General features: G+C 36.6%; 2 protein-coding genes across 3 annotated transcripts in view; one reads left to right on the top strand and one right to left on the bottom strand.

Moving 5' to 3' along the window:
- LOC138335846 (ubiquitin carboxyl-terminal hydrolase 19-like) overlaps positions 1 to 1,509 on the bottom strand; it is a 28,149-nt gene extending 26,640 nt beyond the window's left edge. For both annotated transcript variants that reach the window (XR_011210340.1, XM_069285002.1), the window contains exon 1: positions 1,178 to 1,509. Coding sequence is in view for 1 of the 2 variants with exons in the window: in XM_069285002.1 (XP_069141103.1) it covers positions 1,178 to 1,337 (160 nt within the window). In the remaining variant the exon portion in view is untranslated. The remainder of the gene's footprint in view (positions 1 to 1,177) is intronic.
- A 101-nt stretch (positions 1,510 to 1,610) lies between these two features.
- LOC138335845 (E3 ubiquitin-protein ligase Hakai-like) lies at positions 1,611 to 15,475 on the top strand. The gene is made up of 6 exons (XM_069285001.1): positions 1,611 to 1,635; positions 4,391 to 4,582; positions 5,827 to 5,918; positions 10,911 to 10,997; positions 11,245 to 11,306; positions 12,758 to 15,475. Exons 1-6 carry the CDS (start codon positions 1,620 to 1,622, stop codon positions 13,965 to 13,967), a joined length of 1,659 nt encoding a protein of 552 aa, XP_069141102.1. The 5' UTR covers positions 1,611 to 1,619; the 3' UTR covers positions 13,968 to 15,475.
- The last annotated feature ends 261 nt before the right edge of the window (positions 15,476 to 15,736 follow it).

Raw genomic sequence — 15,736 nt, 5'->3', positions numbered from 1 at the left:
CATCAAGCAATTCAAGGTGCCAGTACTGTGCAATATAAAGATGACAACCTGTTTCTGCTAGACCTAACACCACATATATCTGGCATATAGATCACAAGTTTTAAAACTAATTTAAAACATGTACCATCCTAAAATCTTTTTACGAAATTCAAGCAGTACGTAGTACATCAATACATAAGACAAAAATAAAGGAAACCTGCTATGGCCTATAAATTTGAGATCCTCTGACAATTTCAAGATAGACTGCACTATTCACCTATTATAGCATCTCTCCATCAAACAAGTGCCTTCATCCAAATGTTCATGTACATTTATTTTTTGCTTGAATTTAATTTAAATATTAACGTAAAGTTACTAAAGTAATTAAAAAGCCAGTCTCTTAAGTTAGCCTATCCTGATTTACAAGATATTATGACTATCAAAAGAGGCCGGTCTAGAAAATAAGCCTGGGATTTTCTACCAAAAAAAAAGAACATAAGCCGTTGCTGCCTACCAAGATTTTAGTGTATATGTACAATCCGCATAACCACTCCTTTTATGCTACATACTTCACCTGTTTTCTTAAGATTTCCTAAATCTCTCTCCAATACCCTAAAAACACATTCTGCATGTTATTTAATATTGGGCAACTATGTGGAAGACCAGTGCATGAAAATACTGGTACACACATTCCTGTTACATGCCTTTACACAACTCCTGTTTTCCTTGAAATCGCAATGAGGCTAAAATCACCTTTCATTAATATAGGTTAAGCAGATAGGTAGCAAAGTATCCAAAAGTAGCGAAAAATACACATTCCTGTCAAGTGCCACGACCAGAAATTGGACCAGGTCTCCAGTGTGAAAAACTATGCCTGAGCCAAGAAGTAGGCCTATATGATCCATCAGCTGAGCGACAGAGACTATATTTAACACTATGTACAACCCACACTGACCAATGCAGATCAGCTAGCTCCTTTTTCCATACGCGTACATCCAATATTACGGTATTCACAGTATGTAATAAATAAACATTATTCCAAATAGAAGATACATTTTATATGGTGAGTGACAACAGATAACAATTATGATGGTCAATATTCGACCCAACATCAGCTATTATATTTTTGACAGCTCATTAACATTTTTTTAGTTATTCAATATATGCTATGGAACCGTTATAAATTTTTTTCTCTCACTTTCTTTCAATCCTGGATGTCCTTCTCGTTGATTTTCTATTTCTTTTTTGCGTTTTGACATATGAAGAGAGGCGGTAAGTTCTTGTCTTGTCTTCAGTGTGTCTTTGTTTTCTTGAACCTGTGCTGTGTCAGTGTCAATGTTCTCTGTACTTGAAGCCATTGCAAATTTGTTCTTGCATTCGGTTCTGGTGCACACCTCAGGCGTGTGCCGTCTTTTCCTGGGATTTTGATCTATTTTCGACAGTTTGTCCTCCGTTTATAAAGTAAACCTTTAGCAGCGTTCCACGGATTTGTTTTAGTTTCTCCACAAGTCATTCACAACTGTCAGGTCGACCGCATGGTAGGTGAATACCAGCCAATCAACTGGCGCCTTACAACAACACAATTTATTAACATCCAATCAGCGAATCCGTTACATCAAAGTTCAAGAAAATCTACCAAGATGGCGGATGAAGCAGGTAACTTGTGTTAACTAATAATTTTAAAATGAAATTTATAGTGGAGTAAGATGTTTTTAATGTAAATCACTTAAAGGAATCACACGGTATCTTAAGCATGCAACACTGCACACAATAAAATTCATTTAGACATATTTTCAATTGCAATTTCCGTATGTAACGTCAAAGTGAAAATGAAAATTTCACATGGAAAAGCCGCTAAGAATCTGGCGAAGTTTTACTTGCGATAATGATAACTCATAATGAAATTGTAATAATTAATGCACTATTTATTGACCGTTTCCGTTTTCAAATGCATATATAGCTGTTTTAAAAGCTCCATGTGTTTCTTCATCGCACATTTTAAAGTATTGATATCTACAATGCTTATGTAACAGGAGAGGAGAAAATGTAGCGGCCAGACCGGGATTCGAACCCGGGACCCTCAGAATACTAGCCGAGTGCTCTACCGACTGAGCTACCTGGTCACCGATGATCGACCCAGTCCAATCCCGCTACACTCCTCCCTCCTTTCTCGAAGTCTTCGCCCTCGAAGACACACGAGACCCTTCCAAACACCACCACCGTGGGTTATTTAGTTGGGCGCCAATTCTGTAAAAGGAGAGGAGAAAATGTAGCGGCCAGACCGGGATTCGAACCCGGGACCCTCAGAATACTAGCCGAGTGCTCTACCGACTGAGCTACCTGGTCACCGATGATCGACCCAGTGCAATCCCGCTACACTTATCACACTCCAGAAGAAAAAAAATACCATAAATAACCCCTTTCACTTCTCCGCGTTCCCCTCTAAATCGTATAATCAAAACGCAGAAGGAGGTGTGCAAATCTAAAAATAAAAAAAAAATAAAAAAGATATGGAGTTGTAGTGGTTTGTACACTTGTCACTTGTAACCATTTCGGATAATTGCCAGGTTCTGTATTCAGGTTGGGCACATGTAAATTTATTGCTATTATAGCGATATATAGCTAAAATAGCTATTTATAGCTATACAAAACTGATGGTTAACAACATTTTTGAAGATAAAAATGCTTCTGCTTAAAACCGACTCCTGAAACTTGCAGTTGTTGTTTATAATGATCATTCAAACATATTGAAAGCAGTTTTGATAAGGTATAATTATTATTAAGGTAATTAAGTTTATTATTGTTTCGAATGTGTTCAAATGTTCCTTATACACATTCCGTGCAAGTTTTAGGAGTAAGTTTTGAGCGCAAGCATGTTTATCTCCAGAAATGATGTTTTTCGCTAGTTTTGTATAGCTATAAATAGCTATTATAGCTATATATTGCTATAATCGCAATAAATTAACATGTGCCCAACCTGATAATAGGAGTGGAGAAAATGTAGAGGCCATACCAGGATATGAACCGAGGACCTCCAAACACTAGCCAAAACTGAGCTTCCTGGTCACCAATAATCGACCTATAGTCCAATCTTGCTATAGTTTAATTCAGTCTGTAGACTATATATATACACTGTTATCACAGTAAGAGTTATGAGGTCCCGGGTTTGAACCAAGGTCTGTGTGTGCATTTTCCCTGCTCCTCTTAAATTTTGATGCCTGTGACCAAAACCATGATTTAAGTGAGATGAACAATAATATTTCTTGACGAGAGGAAACCTGAACATGGTTTGTGTCTTCAGAGCAAAGACTAAGGAAAAAAGGAAAGAAAGCTGAAGAGTGTAACAATTCTAGATGCATATGCATGGTGCATATTGCTAAAGATATCTGTTTGAAATTCCATATTTAGATTCTTCTTTTTCACTTAAGATGTATTAAATTGTCAATAGCGTTTTGTGAATGTAAAGAAAACTGCATGACTGATTGGAATTGATAAGATGCCATCTAGAATTTTGCCACTTTCTCAGCAAGAACTGAAGAGGTCTATCTTCCTTAATTTTAAACTAGGTAAAATGGGAGGTCTTTTTGGTTTTGAGTTCTGCATATCTATTTGGGAACAAATCTGATTGGGTGACCAGGTTTTTTATCACCATTTTTCAGAAAGTACTGAAGGGATCACTCAAATTCTATCATTGTAGTATCAATATGAATTGATGTTCTTGGTGCCTAGTTATATATGCAAATTGCATTTTTTATTGATTTGACATGCACCACAACAAGATGGCTGACAGCCTAAGTGACAGGCAGTATGTATGTCTTCTTCAATTATGATATCTAATGTTTGTATATTCAAAAAGAACTAAGTAGATTTCTCTTAAATTTCACTTTTATAGAAATGATAAGAATTTTAGAAATTTTACAAAAGTGGTTTTTATACCAAAACAGTTACATGTGTATATTATTGAATAACAATTGTGTTTAATTATATACTCCTAATTGAATGTTATATTATATGCAGAACAGTTACATGTATATCTTATCTAATTACATTGGTACGTATATAACTACTCCTAATTTGAATCTACATGTTGGTCATGAGGGGAAAGTGAGGTACGTGTGTATGCCCTATATATAACCTATATATATATAGTGGCTATGATGGTATTAATTATGTATCATAACCAAATATTGATGTTTATTATCTAATATATTTTTATCAAGCTGAAACTGTCCGATGTGAACTGAAGGCCTCAAAACAGCTAGCTAGTGAGATGCTCTAGTGTTTGAGCTACATATATACCTGGTCACAGATGATCAACCTTGTCCAGTCGTGCTACAAATTTAATGATACATCAGTGTCATTGGTATTGAAGCTATTCAATTACTTATTTGTTCTCATTGTTTATTGACAGAGTTAGAGCTGGAATCTGAAAGTGATACAAATACAACTGCTATTGGCACTAGAAGTGTGAAGAAAAACATTTCTATAAAACTGAAACAGCCTGCTAAAGCCACCCGTGGTCGCCCCAGGAAAGGTTCAAAAGTGACCCGCTCTACTTCAAAAAAAGAAGAAACCCTAGAAAAGCCAGATACAGGTGACCAAGGTATGGCTGATAACTAAAATGTGACAAATTCTGACTGTAAACTGCTTATTGAAGGTAAAAGCATGCAGTTACCACTCTACTACTGATCATGAGTGCTTACCTCCAGTAGCTAAAACTGCACTCAACTATTAGCATGTATCAAAGAAAGTTCTGTAAGATTCCATCTCAAGAAATTATACAAAATAATCAAATACAGTATATGACATAATTGAGATCATGATTAGGCTTAGTTTGATATAGTTATTTTTAGCATCAAACTGGACTTTGTTTGCTTGTTTGTGTGAGTTTTACGGCCCATCGATGACCTTAGTTGTCGATGGGCATTAAAACTCAAACAACCAAACAAAGCCCAGTTTGATGCTACTGAATAACTAAATTATCATTACTCATAGCTTTATAAAGCTCTTCTATTTTCAGTGTTTCAGATTGGGGCTAAATTTAGACCATTTTGCCAGTACTCTTTCAAAATTCAATGTCCTTAAGTTTTTGAAAATCCTTACAATAGAGAATGTCCTAACAATGTTTTGTTAAAAACCCAAAATGTCCTAAAGATTTTAAAATCAGTCTGACACACTGATTTTATTATATGATAGTTTATAGGTCATATGGTATTTGATAGTAACATTATAGATTTTATGAAAACAATAACATTGGTTATACCTGTAGTTACCAAGAAAGCAAGAATAGAGAATGGTTAAGTGGTAAGCTTAGTTCATATCCTCAGATGTAAATAGTTTCATTGTTACATGTGTAAAGAAGAATACTACAAATTTAAGTAATTTATCATTGTATACATGTTCTTGATATAAATGATAATAACAAGGCTACAAACAAATATTCGTGTTTCTGGTAACTCGACTGACCCTGTAAAATCAGTGCCTACTCAAAAACTTTTTATCAGTTTTGTCCTCAAGCAAACAAATAACAACCTAAATTTTGTTTGGTTTTGCACAAAATAAGGAGTTTTGGTACAAATTCTGTAAATTTAAGACACTAATAATCCCCTGGGAATCAAATCCATGGTTTATATAAGGTTGAAAAAAGTCTATTTCAGTTTTTCACTGCAAGAAACTGGGATGAAGAGAAAAAATATATATAAAAAAAAAAATCCCTACCTACCGACCCTTCATTTTCAAAGGGTGTTACCAGAAAAAGGAATATTTTTTTATTTAGCCCAATCAACTCTATTGTCTTCCTAAACTGAAAGAAAATCCAACATATGTACGTTTGCTTGAACTTTAAAGCTGGGAGTGATGCAGTGATAGAGCCTCCAATATTTAAGCAGCCAGCACGAGAACCTGTCCACCAGAGTCAGCCTCTCCAGTGGAACCACAAGGTTGGTTTTCTTGAGCTTCTCAACACTTTGAATATTGTATAATGGAAACTCTTCCCCATATACTGCACTATAAAACTAAACAAATCAATGTTTTACATTATATTTCTAATGTCTCTCTTTCGAAATAAACAATATCATGCAACTGTAGTTTTGTAGAGCTTCTCCACTTTTTAATACATCTGTAGTATATTGTGTATATTTTGGAAATTCTCCCCACACACACTTTGACAACTGTTTTGTGTTAAAACTATTTAGTGTTTCACTTTGTTGAAATCTGGAGTAACACATATATAGATGAATGCTGTTTCTCTGGAATTCTATCAGATTTTCCATTACACAGAGAAGTATATGTTACTCAGGATAATGTGTTTGTACTGTTTCTAACAGTCAGCCAATCGTGTTGTTAAGAAATGGTCAGTGTCATCACTGTGTAGATAATGTAAAATTTGAGTAGCATGGTATAACATCATACTGGTTTTACTTGTAACGTCTTTCTAAGAAAACTTGCATAACCTTAAACCAATATTAAAAAACTGCTTTTGATCTTATTATTCAATTATTCAATTCTTATTGGTCGGGCGTCGTATGTCCTTAAACAATTTACATTTTCAAATTATTCTCCAAAATTACTGAAGCAAATTCAATGAAATTTTGCCCAAACCTTCTAAGGCATCATTCTCCTTGCATGCAAGATCAACCAAGAAGATGGAAAAATTGTGAAAGTAACTAGACTAGGAAGGTATGATAATTATAAGCAACAGCAGAATACTGATGAAGGGAAAAAGAAACCTAGACCCATGTTAGTAACCCTAGAGAACGGTGAGATCAAGAAAGAACTTTTCAAAAACATAGGAGAAGCAAAGAAAACTGGGAAGTATGAAAATGTGAGAATCAGTAATGATCTGACAAAAGCAGAAAGGGATCAAGAGAAAAAGTTGTGGGATGAAGCCAAAGCAAAAAATCAACAGAACCCATCGGGGGAATATGTGTACAGAGTAAGAGGACCACCCTGGGCAAGGAGAATAACCAAAGTCCCAAAAAGTGTCTAAACAAGATTTTCGGGCAGAACCAAAACAATGTAAATAGTGTAGATAGAGTTACTATGTTTGTTGAAAAACTTAAATGCTGCTATACAAATGCAGACCAGTTTAAAAATAAAATGGAGGAGTTTGAAGTCCGAACTAGGGATATAGAACCACACATTATTGGAATTACAGAAGTCAAGTCAAAAAACAACAGAAACAAAATGAATCAGTCCGAGTTTAATATTGGCAGCGGTTCAAAATACAATATGTTTACTAAAAATCTTGACAATGACACGGGAAGAGGTATGATACTATATGTCCACAATTCACTTTCGGTAACAGAAGTGTATACAAACACCAAATTTCAGGAACACATATTTGTGAAAGTACAAGTAAATGGTAAGGATGAGCTGCTCATTGGACTCATATACAGGTCACCTACTGACACTGGTATAGACATAAATAACGAAAATCTGTGCAAACTCATTACAGAGGTAAGTAGTATGAAGTTTTCACATTACCTACTGATGGGAGATTTCAATTACCCGGCTATAGACTGGATCAACTGGAATACAAAAGGGGATAACACAAATTCTAGAGAATACAAGTTTATAGAATGCCTCCAAGAAAACAACCTTTGGCAGCACATCAACAAGCCTACTAGATGGAGAGGAGCAGACAATCCGAACGTTCTAGATTTGGTAATCACAAATGAAGAGCACATGATTAGAGACCTCGAAATCCAAAGTCCCCTGGGGAAAAGTGACCACAGCTTTATTGTCTTTGACTTTCAATGCTACACTAAGACATATGGGTATATAAAACATCGGAAAGCCTATGAAAAAGCAGATTTTCTGAAAATCAACCAAGAAATTGAGGAAATTAATTGGGAAGATGAACTACCAGAATCTGAAGATATTGAACATAACTGGAATAGATTTGTGTCAAAAATAAAGGAGCTCGAAGACAGATATATACCTGTAAAGAAAGTACATCTAGGTAACCCCAGGAAACCCAAATTCCCACTAAATAAAACAATCATACAGAAAATAAAAATAAAAACTTCCCTAAACAGAAAATTTATCCGAACGAAAGATGAGAATGTAAGGAAAGAGTACAATAGAGTGAGAAACCAAGTTGTTAAGGCAACACGTAAAGCTAGGAAAAACTTTGAAATGAACATTTCAAAAAACACTAAATCTAATCCTAAAGCAATCTGGCAGTATGTCAACTCAAAAAGTAAGACCAAGGCTGGGATTGGAGATCTATGCAAAGATCCTGCGGATCCAAAATCAGAAAAAACAAACAACAACACGGAAAAGGCTAATATTTTACAGGAGTACTTCAGTAGTGTGTTTACATTAGAACCAGAAGAGGAAATACCATGTATTGAACCAAGAAACATTCAAACACCACTCAACAGTATAGAAATAAATGAAGTTGAAGTTGAAAAGTTGCTGAAAGGTTTAAATCCCGAAAAATCTCCGGGTCCTGATGGTATACACCCTCGGCTAACCAAGGAAACAGCTGACACTGTAAAGATCCCAATTACAAGATTGTTCAGGCAATCATTAAAAAAAGGAAAGCTCCCAAAAGCATGGCGTACGGCAAACATCAGTGCTATGCACAAGAAAGGAAGTGTCTCAATTGCAGGAAATTACAGACCTATAAGCTAAGCCTCACTTCAATACTATGTAAAACCATGGAAAAGATCATTCGAACACATATTACCAAACACATGTCAGCCAATTCACTTTTCACAAACAAACAGTATGGATTTATGTCAGGACGATCAACAGCATTACAACTCCTTAATGTCCTAGAAGAATGGACAGAAGCCCTAGACAGAGCCCTGGATATAGAATGTATATACCTAGATTTCAGAAAGGCATTTGACACCGTCCCCCATCACCGTCTGATGAAAAAACTGGAAGCTTATGGAATCAATAAAGAAACCCTCACATGGTTGGAAGACTTCCTAGTAAACAGACAACAACGTGTTATTATCAACGGCGAAACATCCAAGTGGGGCAGAGTGACATCGGGAATACCTCAGGGTTCGGTGTTGGGGCCGCTGCTGTTTGTCATCTATATAAATGATCTGCCTGAGATGATTAAGTCAACTGTTTACTTATTTGCGGACGACACAAAACTATTCCAGATAATTAACTCACAAGAAAGCAAAAAGTCAATACAAGAAGATTTGCTGCAACTCACACATTGGAGTGAGACTTGGCTACTCAAATTCAACGAGGACAAGTGCAAGTCACTACACGTCGGGAAACACACTGGAGGGAACACTGGATATGTGCTTAATAATACAACATTAGAAGAAGTGGAAGAAGAAAAGGACCTTGGGGTCATATTTGATAAAGAGCTTACATTTGACAAACACATTAGCGAAAAAGTACAAAAAGCAACTTCAATTTTCGGTATGATCAGAAGAACATTTAAGTTCCTAGATTCTAAACTATTTATTCCACTTTACAAATCTTTGGTAAGAACCCATCTGGAATATGCAAGTGTTGTCTGGAGACCATATAAAATGAAACACATTGAACAGTTGGAAGGAGTACAAAGAAAGGCGACTAAACAACTACCGGGAATGGATAACCTATCTTATCCTGAGAGGCTTAAGAAGTTAAAACTCCCAACCCTGAGTTACAGACGTGTACGAGGTGACATGATAGAAACCTACAAGGCAGTTACAGGGAAATACGACAAAGGAGCAACCCAGTTCATAAGGATGTGGTCCGACACATCAGAGAGGTCTAGCACTAGGACAAACTCGCTGAAAATATTCCCCCAGCATACTAAAACATTGATCAGGAAGAACTCATTCTCCGTTAGGACTGCTTCAATATGGAACAACCTACCAGACCATGTCGTTACATCTAAGACATTGGACACCTTCAAAAACAGATTGGACAATCACTGGAACGAACAGGAAATCAAATACAATAACTATAAAGAGAATATCAGCTAGGAAGTGACTATAATCATAATATGTAACTAAAAATATTACGAGTCCAGCAAAGAGGATCTATAAGGAGCCTGTGCTGGAAAACATCATTAAGAATCATCATTAAGAATCATGCCAATCAAAATTAAGAATTATATGGTCCCAACCCCCCAGGGGGGCTGTGGGAGGGGCCAAAAGGGGTAAAATTGACTAAAATTTCAAAAACTTCTCTACTCACAGGTGTGGTAGAATCAAATACTCTTCATATATAGAAAGGTCTTAAGGTCCTTCACAAAAAATGTGAATTATATGACCCTGTGGTCTCTAGTTTTCCCCTGGGGAGGGGGTCAAGTTTTCTTAAGTTTATATAGGAAAAACACATTAATGAACATTATTTGCTCAATTTTCGTAGGAAATGAGTCAAACTTGATTAGAATTATTGGCCTGAGATATAGCATTATAACAGGGGCCGCGGTGGCCGAGTAGTTAAGATGTCCCGACATATTACCACAAGCCCTCCACCTCGGGATGCGGGTTCGAATCCCATGTGGGGCAGTTGACAGGTACTGGCCGCTGACCGGTGGTTTTTGTCCGGGTACTCCGGCTTTCCTCCACAAACAAACCTGGCACATCCTTACATGACCCTGGCTGTTAATAGGACGTAAAACTAAACAAACCAAAGCATTGTAACATCCATATTGGTCCTCGCTGACGGTAACCCCCTGGGGGACCAGAGGGGCAGAACCAAAATCACTCAAATTTCAACAACAAAAAATTCTCAGTTCACAGGTTTGATGAAAGCAAATACTCTTCATAGATTGAAAAGTCTTTATAAAATCACTGACTGACTTCAAGTATATAGTGTTAATATGTCTTTTTATTCTATATCCGAACTCAGGTGACCGTAAAGGCCCATGGGCCGCTTGTTCACTTTAACATTCGATAGATGACATGTGTTTTCTGTTCTATAATCAAACATCTAATCTTGTCTGTGTTTAATTGTAGGTGAACCTTATTGGAGAGAAAGTAGTGGACCCTTTAGTACACTGCTGTGAAAAATGTCTACTGCCCATTCTTATATATGGCAGAATGGTGAGAATTTTAATACCTTTGTCTATTTATACGGTTTGTCTGAATTGAGTAGTAGAATGGAGTATAAAATATTAAATATGAATGTCTGTGAATTGACTATAGAACACTAGATCTATGCACCATCCATTGCTTGGAAGTCCAGTAATTATTTGAAAACATCTGATTTCAGTTACCATATAGCCAAAGATTTATATATAACAGTTTAACACACAATACGTTTTATTTGTATGTGTAATTTTTTTTCCAGATACCATGTAAGCATGTGTTCTGCTTCGATTGTGCAAAACAGACAGAGAAAACATGTCCAAGGTATAAATACTATATTCATAAAAAGTGCTGAGATGACACATTCCGTATCAGTTCCTTGTAACACGTCAACTAAATCAAAATCAGTCCAATATCATACAAAATGGATGTACAATTTACAACTTGTTTATTCTTAAAGTAAATGAAAAATTCCACATACTACTTGACTAAAAATTCAAGCTTAAATGCTAGCATCCTCTATACTCCAAGGGTTACTATCACTATCATTATATACTATACACATGGAAATTTATGCAAGGGCCAAATTTACGCTCATTATGCAGCGTTCGTTAAATCGTGAAAATTTCTTCCATGTGTATTATTTTGTAAATTTCCCAATACAATTAAACCATAGTGATGGACTAGTAACACCTTCCAATTTTTGTCTTTCCATCAAGCACTTAATTAAGATCAGGTAGGGAGGAGTTTTAGCTTTTAGAGTACTATTTATCCCTTTGCCATGCATTTATTTCTATTTATAAAACAATTGTTCATGTAATCTAGATTTTATCTCGGTCGATATTCGATGATTTCAAGTTTACATCAAACAAGAAAGCAAAAATAACAGAGAAAACACATTGCATTGGCAAACAAACAACCGCGATATATATATATATATATATAGGGATACTACTGTAACCTTGATTGGTAATCACACCCCCCATCAAACCTAAATCCTACAATTAGCTGAAGAAAACAAAAGACCGTAGGCCGGTCCCACGTTCAGTTGTCCACGAGTCGCCGCACGACAGATATGTATACCGTGTCAAATTGGTCAGATTAAAAGGACCATTAACATTCATTATTGGTGGCCAACATTGTACTAGATTGCGAAAATAACTCCCACGCGTATAGTTTACTGAAGGAAATGGGCACCTGTGAAAATTTCCACTTTTATAGTATACTAAGATTGTCATAGTAAAACTGAAGACATTTCACGAGAAAATCACTGACAAATTACAGGCCTACAAAGCCTTTCTTTGAAGATTATGTAGAGTCACATAGCAAACCCAACTTCTAAGCCATATGGTCAACGATAGTATCTTTTGAAGTACATATGTAAGGACCAAACTACCTGTCTTATCTGTTATCGCACAGAGAGCCTTCAGATTTGCTATAATATAGTTATGGCTTTCAATATCAGGTGGTACCCATTACTCTTTGCCAGTTAAAATTTGCTGTGGTACCGCCTGATTTGGCCTAAATTAGATAGCTTACAGACAGTATAAAAAAGTACCCCTGTACCTCCTTTCCTGAAAGATGATGAAACCCATGCATAGTCCATGGGTGGGTATTATGACGGTGATAGTAGCCTCTGGAATATCGAGGATGATCTGCTAGCAACACCTATTTCTTTAATATGATGAGTAAATGTCAGTTTAGATTTTGTAATATTTTGTACTTTTCAAATACTTACTTTTTCAATTTGTCTGAATTTATGTAATTTATTTCAGATGTGAGGACCCTGTACAAAGGATTGAACAATCTGCTCTTGGAACGGTGTTTATATGTACATATGAAAGTACTAAGCATGGCAGGGCAGGCTGTCGACGGACTTATCTGTCACAAAGAGACCTTCAGGCTCATGTCCTTCACAGACATATCCGACCTGCTGAACTGAGTGCCAAGATGAGTGGAGATAGGGATTCTCATGGAGGGTCAGAATCTTCTCATCGAAGTAGTCAGTCCTTAGACCAGTATGCAACCTCCTCATCCAAACCCAAGCATATGTCACAGTTAGAACATTACTCGACCTCGTCTGGGAGACATGTGGAGGGATCTCATGGCATCTCGTCCAGGTCAGGAGGGGAGGAGCCATTGTACCGTGAAGACAGGGTGAATCGTGTGATGTCACAACATCCCCCTCACACCCAACCCATGTCATCCCAGCACAGCAATGTCATGTCTGTGAGTGCAGCTATGATATCACATAGCCAGCCTCCTCCCCAGCTGCAGACAATGGGACTGCCACCACCCCAACACCCGGTGTCGTCACACGATGGCTATCAGATGTCCAGTATGCCTTCTATGGCAGGAGGCCGGACTAACTTGATAACTGTCCAATTGCAAGATGATACAGACTTTAGGCGCCCTGAATCTTATATGGGACCTCAAACTGGAGTGATCCCCCCTGCAGTTTCATTTTCGACATCAATTCCCCCTCCAGGACTACCACCCCCACAATTTGCATCATCGACGATGGCTCCGTCGATGCATCAAGGCCCACCTCCTGTATCCTACACTACACCTCAAGTGAACCAAGGCGGGCCTTCTCCTTTCTCCTCCCCCACTGTAGGACAGTCTGCTCTAGTGTCGGGTATGCCTAATGTACCTGTATCTCACCCTCCCCCTGGACCTGTTCCCCCTCCCAGAGTTAATGTCCCTCCGCCTGTTTCACTTCATGGACTACAGGGTGGACCCCCAAGGATGAATATGCCCCCTGGTCCTGCACCACAGACTCACCTTCCCACAGGCCAACCTCGCTACCCAAATCCCCACGGACACTTTGATGAAAATCAACAGAATTCTCCATTTGGACCAGGACAGAACCCAAGGGGAGCATGGACCGGCCCCCCTCAGAGACCTCCCCCTCCCCGTCCTGGAAACGCTCCCATGCATCCCCCACCCCAGAGACCACAATCAGACTATGGACCATTTTACTGAGATTGTGTATGTACTAGTGTCTGTTTACAGAATAAATCATTATATACAAGTTAGAAAAGCAAATACTTGCACACAGGAATATTTTTTGAAATGCTTGTGTTTTAATTATATAAGATACTGGTGAATTTTAGGAACAGATTATTTTTTACAGAATCATTTTCTGATATTGATATGAATATGCTAGTATTTGTGGTTTACTATATGTACTATTATGAACACTTGAGATCAATTTAATTAATATTGCTTCAAAAGCTACTGTACATGTTACATTTAATACTGTGAGCAACTTTTTACTACTGAGGGATTAAGAAGGGTTGTAGGCAATGCATTACTAGTTATAGTTAGTACAGATGTACATGCTTCAATGGTGTAAAAATATTTTAAGGTTAAGATCAAATCTGCACTGAAATATATACCGGTATTTGTCTGTACAAGTGCTTTTGTGTTTCCTCAGTCATGGAACAGAATCTAGACTGAAAATTAATTGAGTAAGATTTCTGAATCAAGTTACATATTATCAAAAAGATTTTAAAAATACAATCATTTATTTAGGAGACTGAAGTTATATTTAGAAAAAACCTATGTGGTAACTCATGCTTTAGCTCTTTAATCACATTCTGTTATATATAATTAAATATTTTAAATGGAAATGATCGAGGTTTGACTACATATGTATATGTATTTCAAATGAAGTTTATTAAGTAAGGTAATTGTTAGATAAGATTGTATTAGAATTCAATGGAATATAGATAAGTTAATTTTTCGTTTTAATTTATCTACACTGTATGTTCAAATTTTTCACGTTTCATATAAAGATTTCAAATTTGAAAGAAAATGTAAAATACATGTATATTCACGATAATTAGACAATGCTAGTTTATAAAATGTTGTCATGCTAATATAGCTCTGAGAATCTACTCCAAAAAGGTTACACATTACTCTGATACTGTACAGTACAAGGGTCTGTACAACTTTAATAAGAGGACACAAGGAATGGACCCTTGTCAGAACCCAGTATTATAGGCATTTTACTGGATAGATGAATGGACCCTTGTCAGAACCCAGTATTATAGGCATTTTACTGGATAGACTAATGGACCCTTGTCAGAACCCAGTATTATAGGCATTTTACTGGATAGATGAATGGACCATTGTCAGAACCCAGTATTATAGGCATTTTACTGGATGGATGAATAGACCCTTGTCAGAACCCAGTATTATAGGCATTTTACTGGATAGATGAATGCCTGAAATAACTTTGTCAGAACTCAGTATTATAGGCATTTTACTGGATAGATGAATGCCTGCAATAATTAGGGATATTGGTAAAATTACAATATGTGATGTCTTAAATATATTCAGCATTGTACTTAGAAATTGTGTGAAAATAAGTCTTAATGCTTGAAAACTTACTGTATGATACAGGGCATTCCCTTGATTTGTTGTTAAGTATGTGGATCAAACCATTGTGGATGATAAACAAATCATAATAAAACTGGCTTATTGTTTTTTGGTTATTTGAATTTTTTTTCCCCAAAACTGCATTAACTGCAATATCAATGACTTGTTTCCATAAATATTGTGTTTGTTGACCCCAGGGCTTCTTTATCATCATATCATCATGTTGGTTTATTGAAATTGCCATTTATCCCTGGTTCATTTTCAGTCTGTCTCTCTGTAATCAATTTATATTGTTATTTCTCTTCATGTGTCTGTCAGTTTCCCATGGTGAGTAGTTATTCATATAACATTTTAGGAGCGATCTGAAT

Source organism: Argopecten irradians, chromosome 12 (genome assembly GCF_041381155.1).
Source record: "Argopecten irradians isolate NY chromosome 12, Ai_NY, whole genome shotgun sequence".
NCBI lineage: Eukaryota > Metazoa > Mollusca > Bivalvia > Pectinida > Pectinidae > Argopecten > Argopecten irradians.
Note: the sequence above shows the minus strand (reverse complement) of the source record. Positions and strands in the feature narration are given on the sequence as shown.

Bases quoted from the DNA above. Each gene is read 5' to 3' on its own strand.
- LOC138335845 (XM_069285001.1), top strand. The intron at 4,583-5,826 runs GTATGGCTGATA...TGAACTTTAAAG, and splicing joins GCCAGATACAGGTGACCAAG to CTGGGAGTGATGCAGTGATA. The intron at 10,998-11,244 runs GTGAGAATTTTA...TTTTTTTTCCAG, and splicing joins TTCTTATATATGGCAGAATG to ATACCATGTAAGCATGTGTT.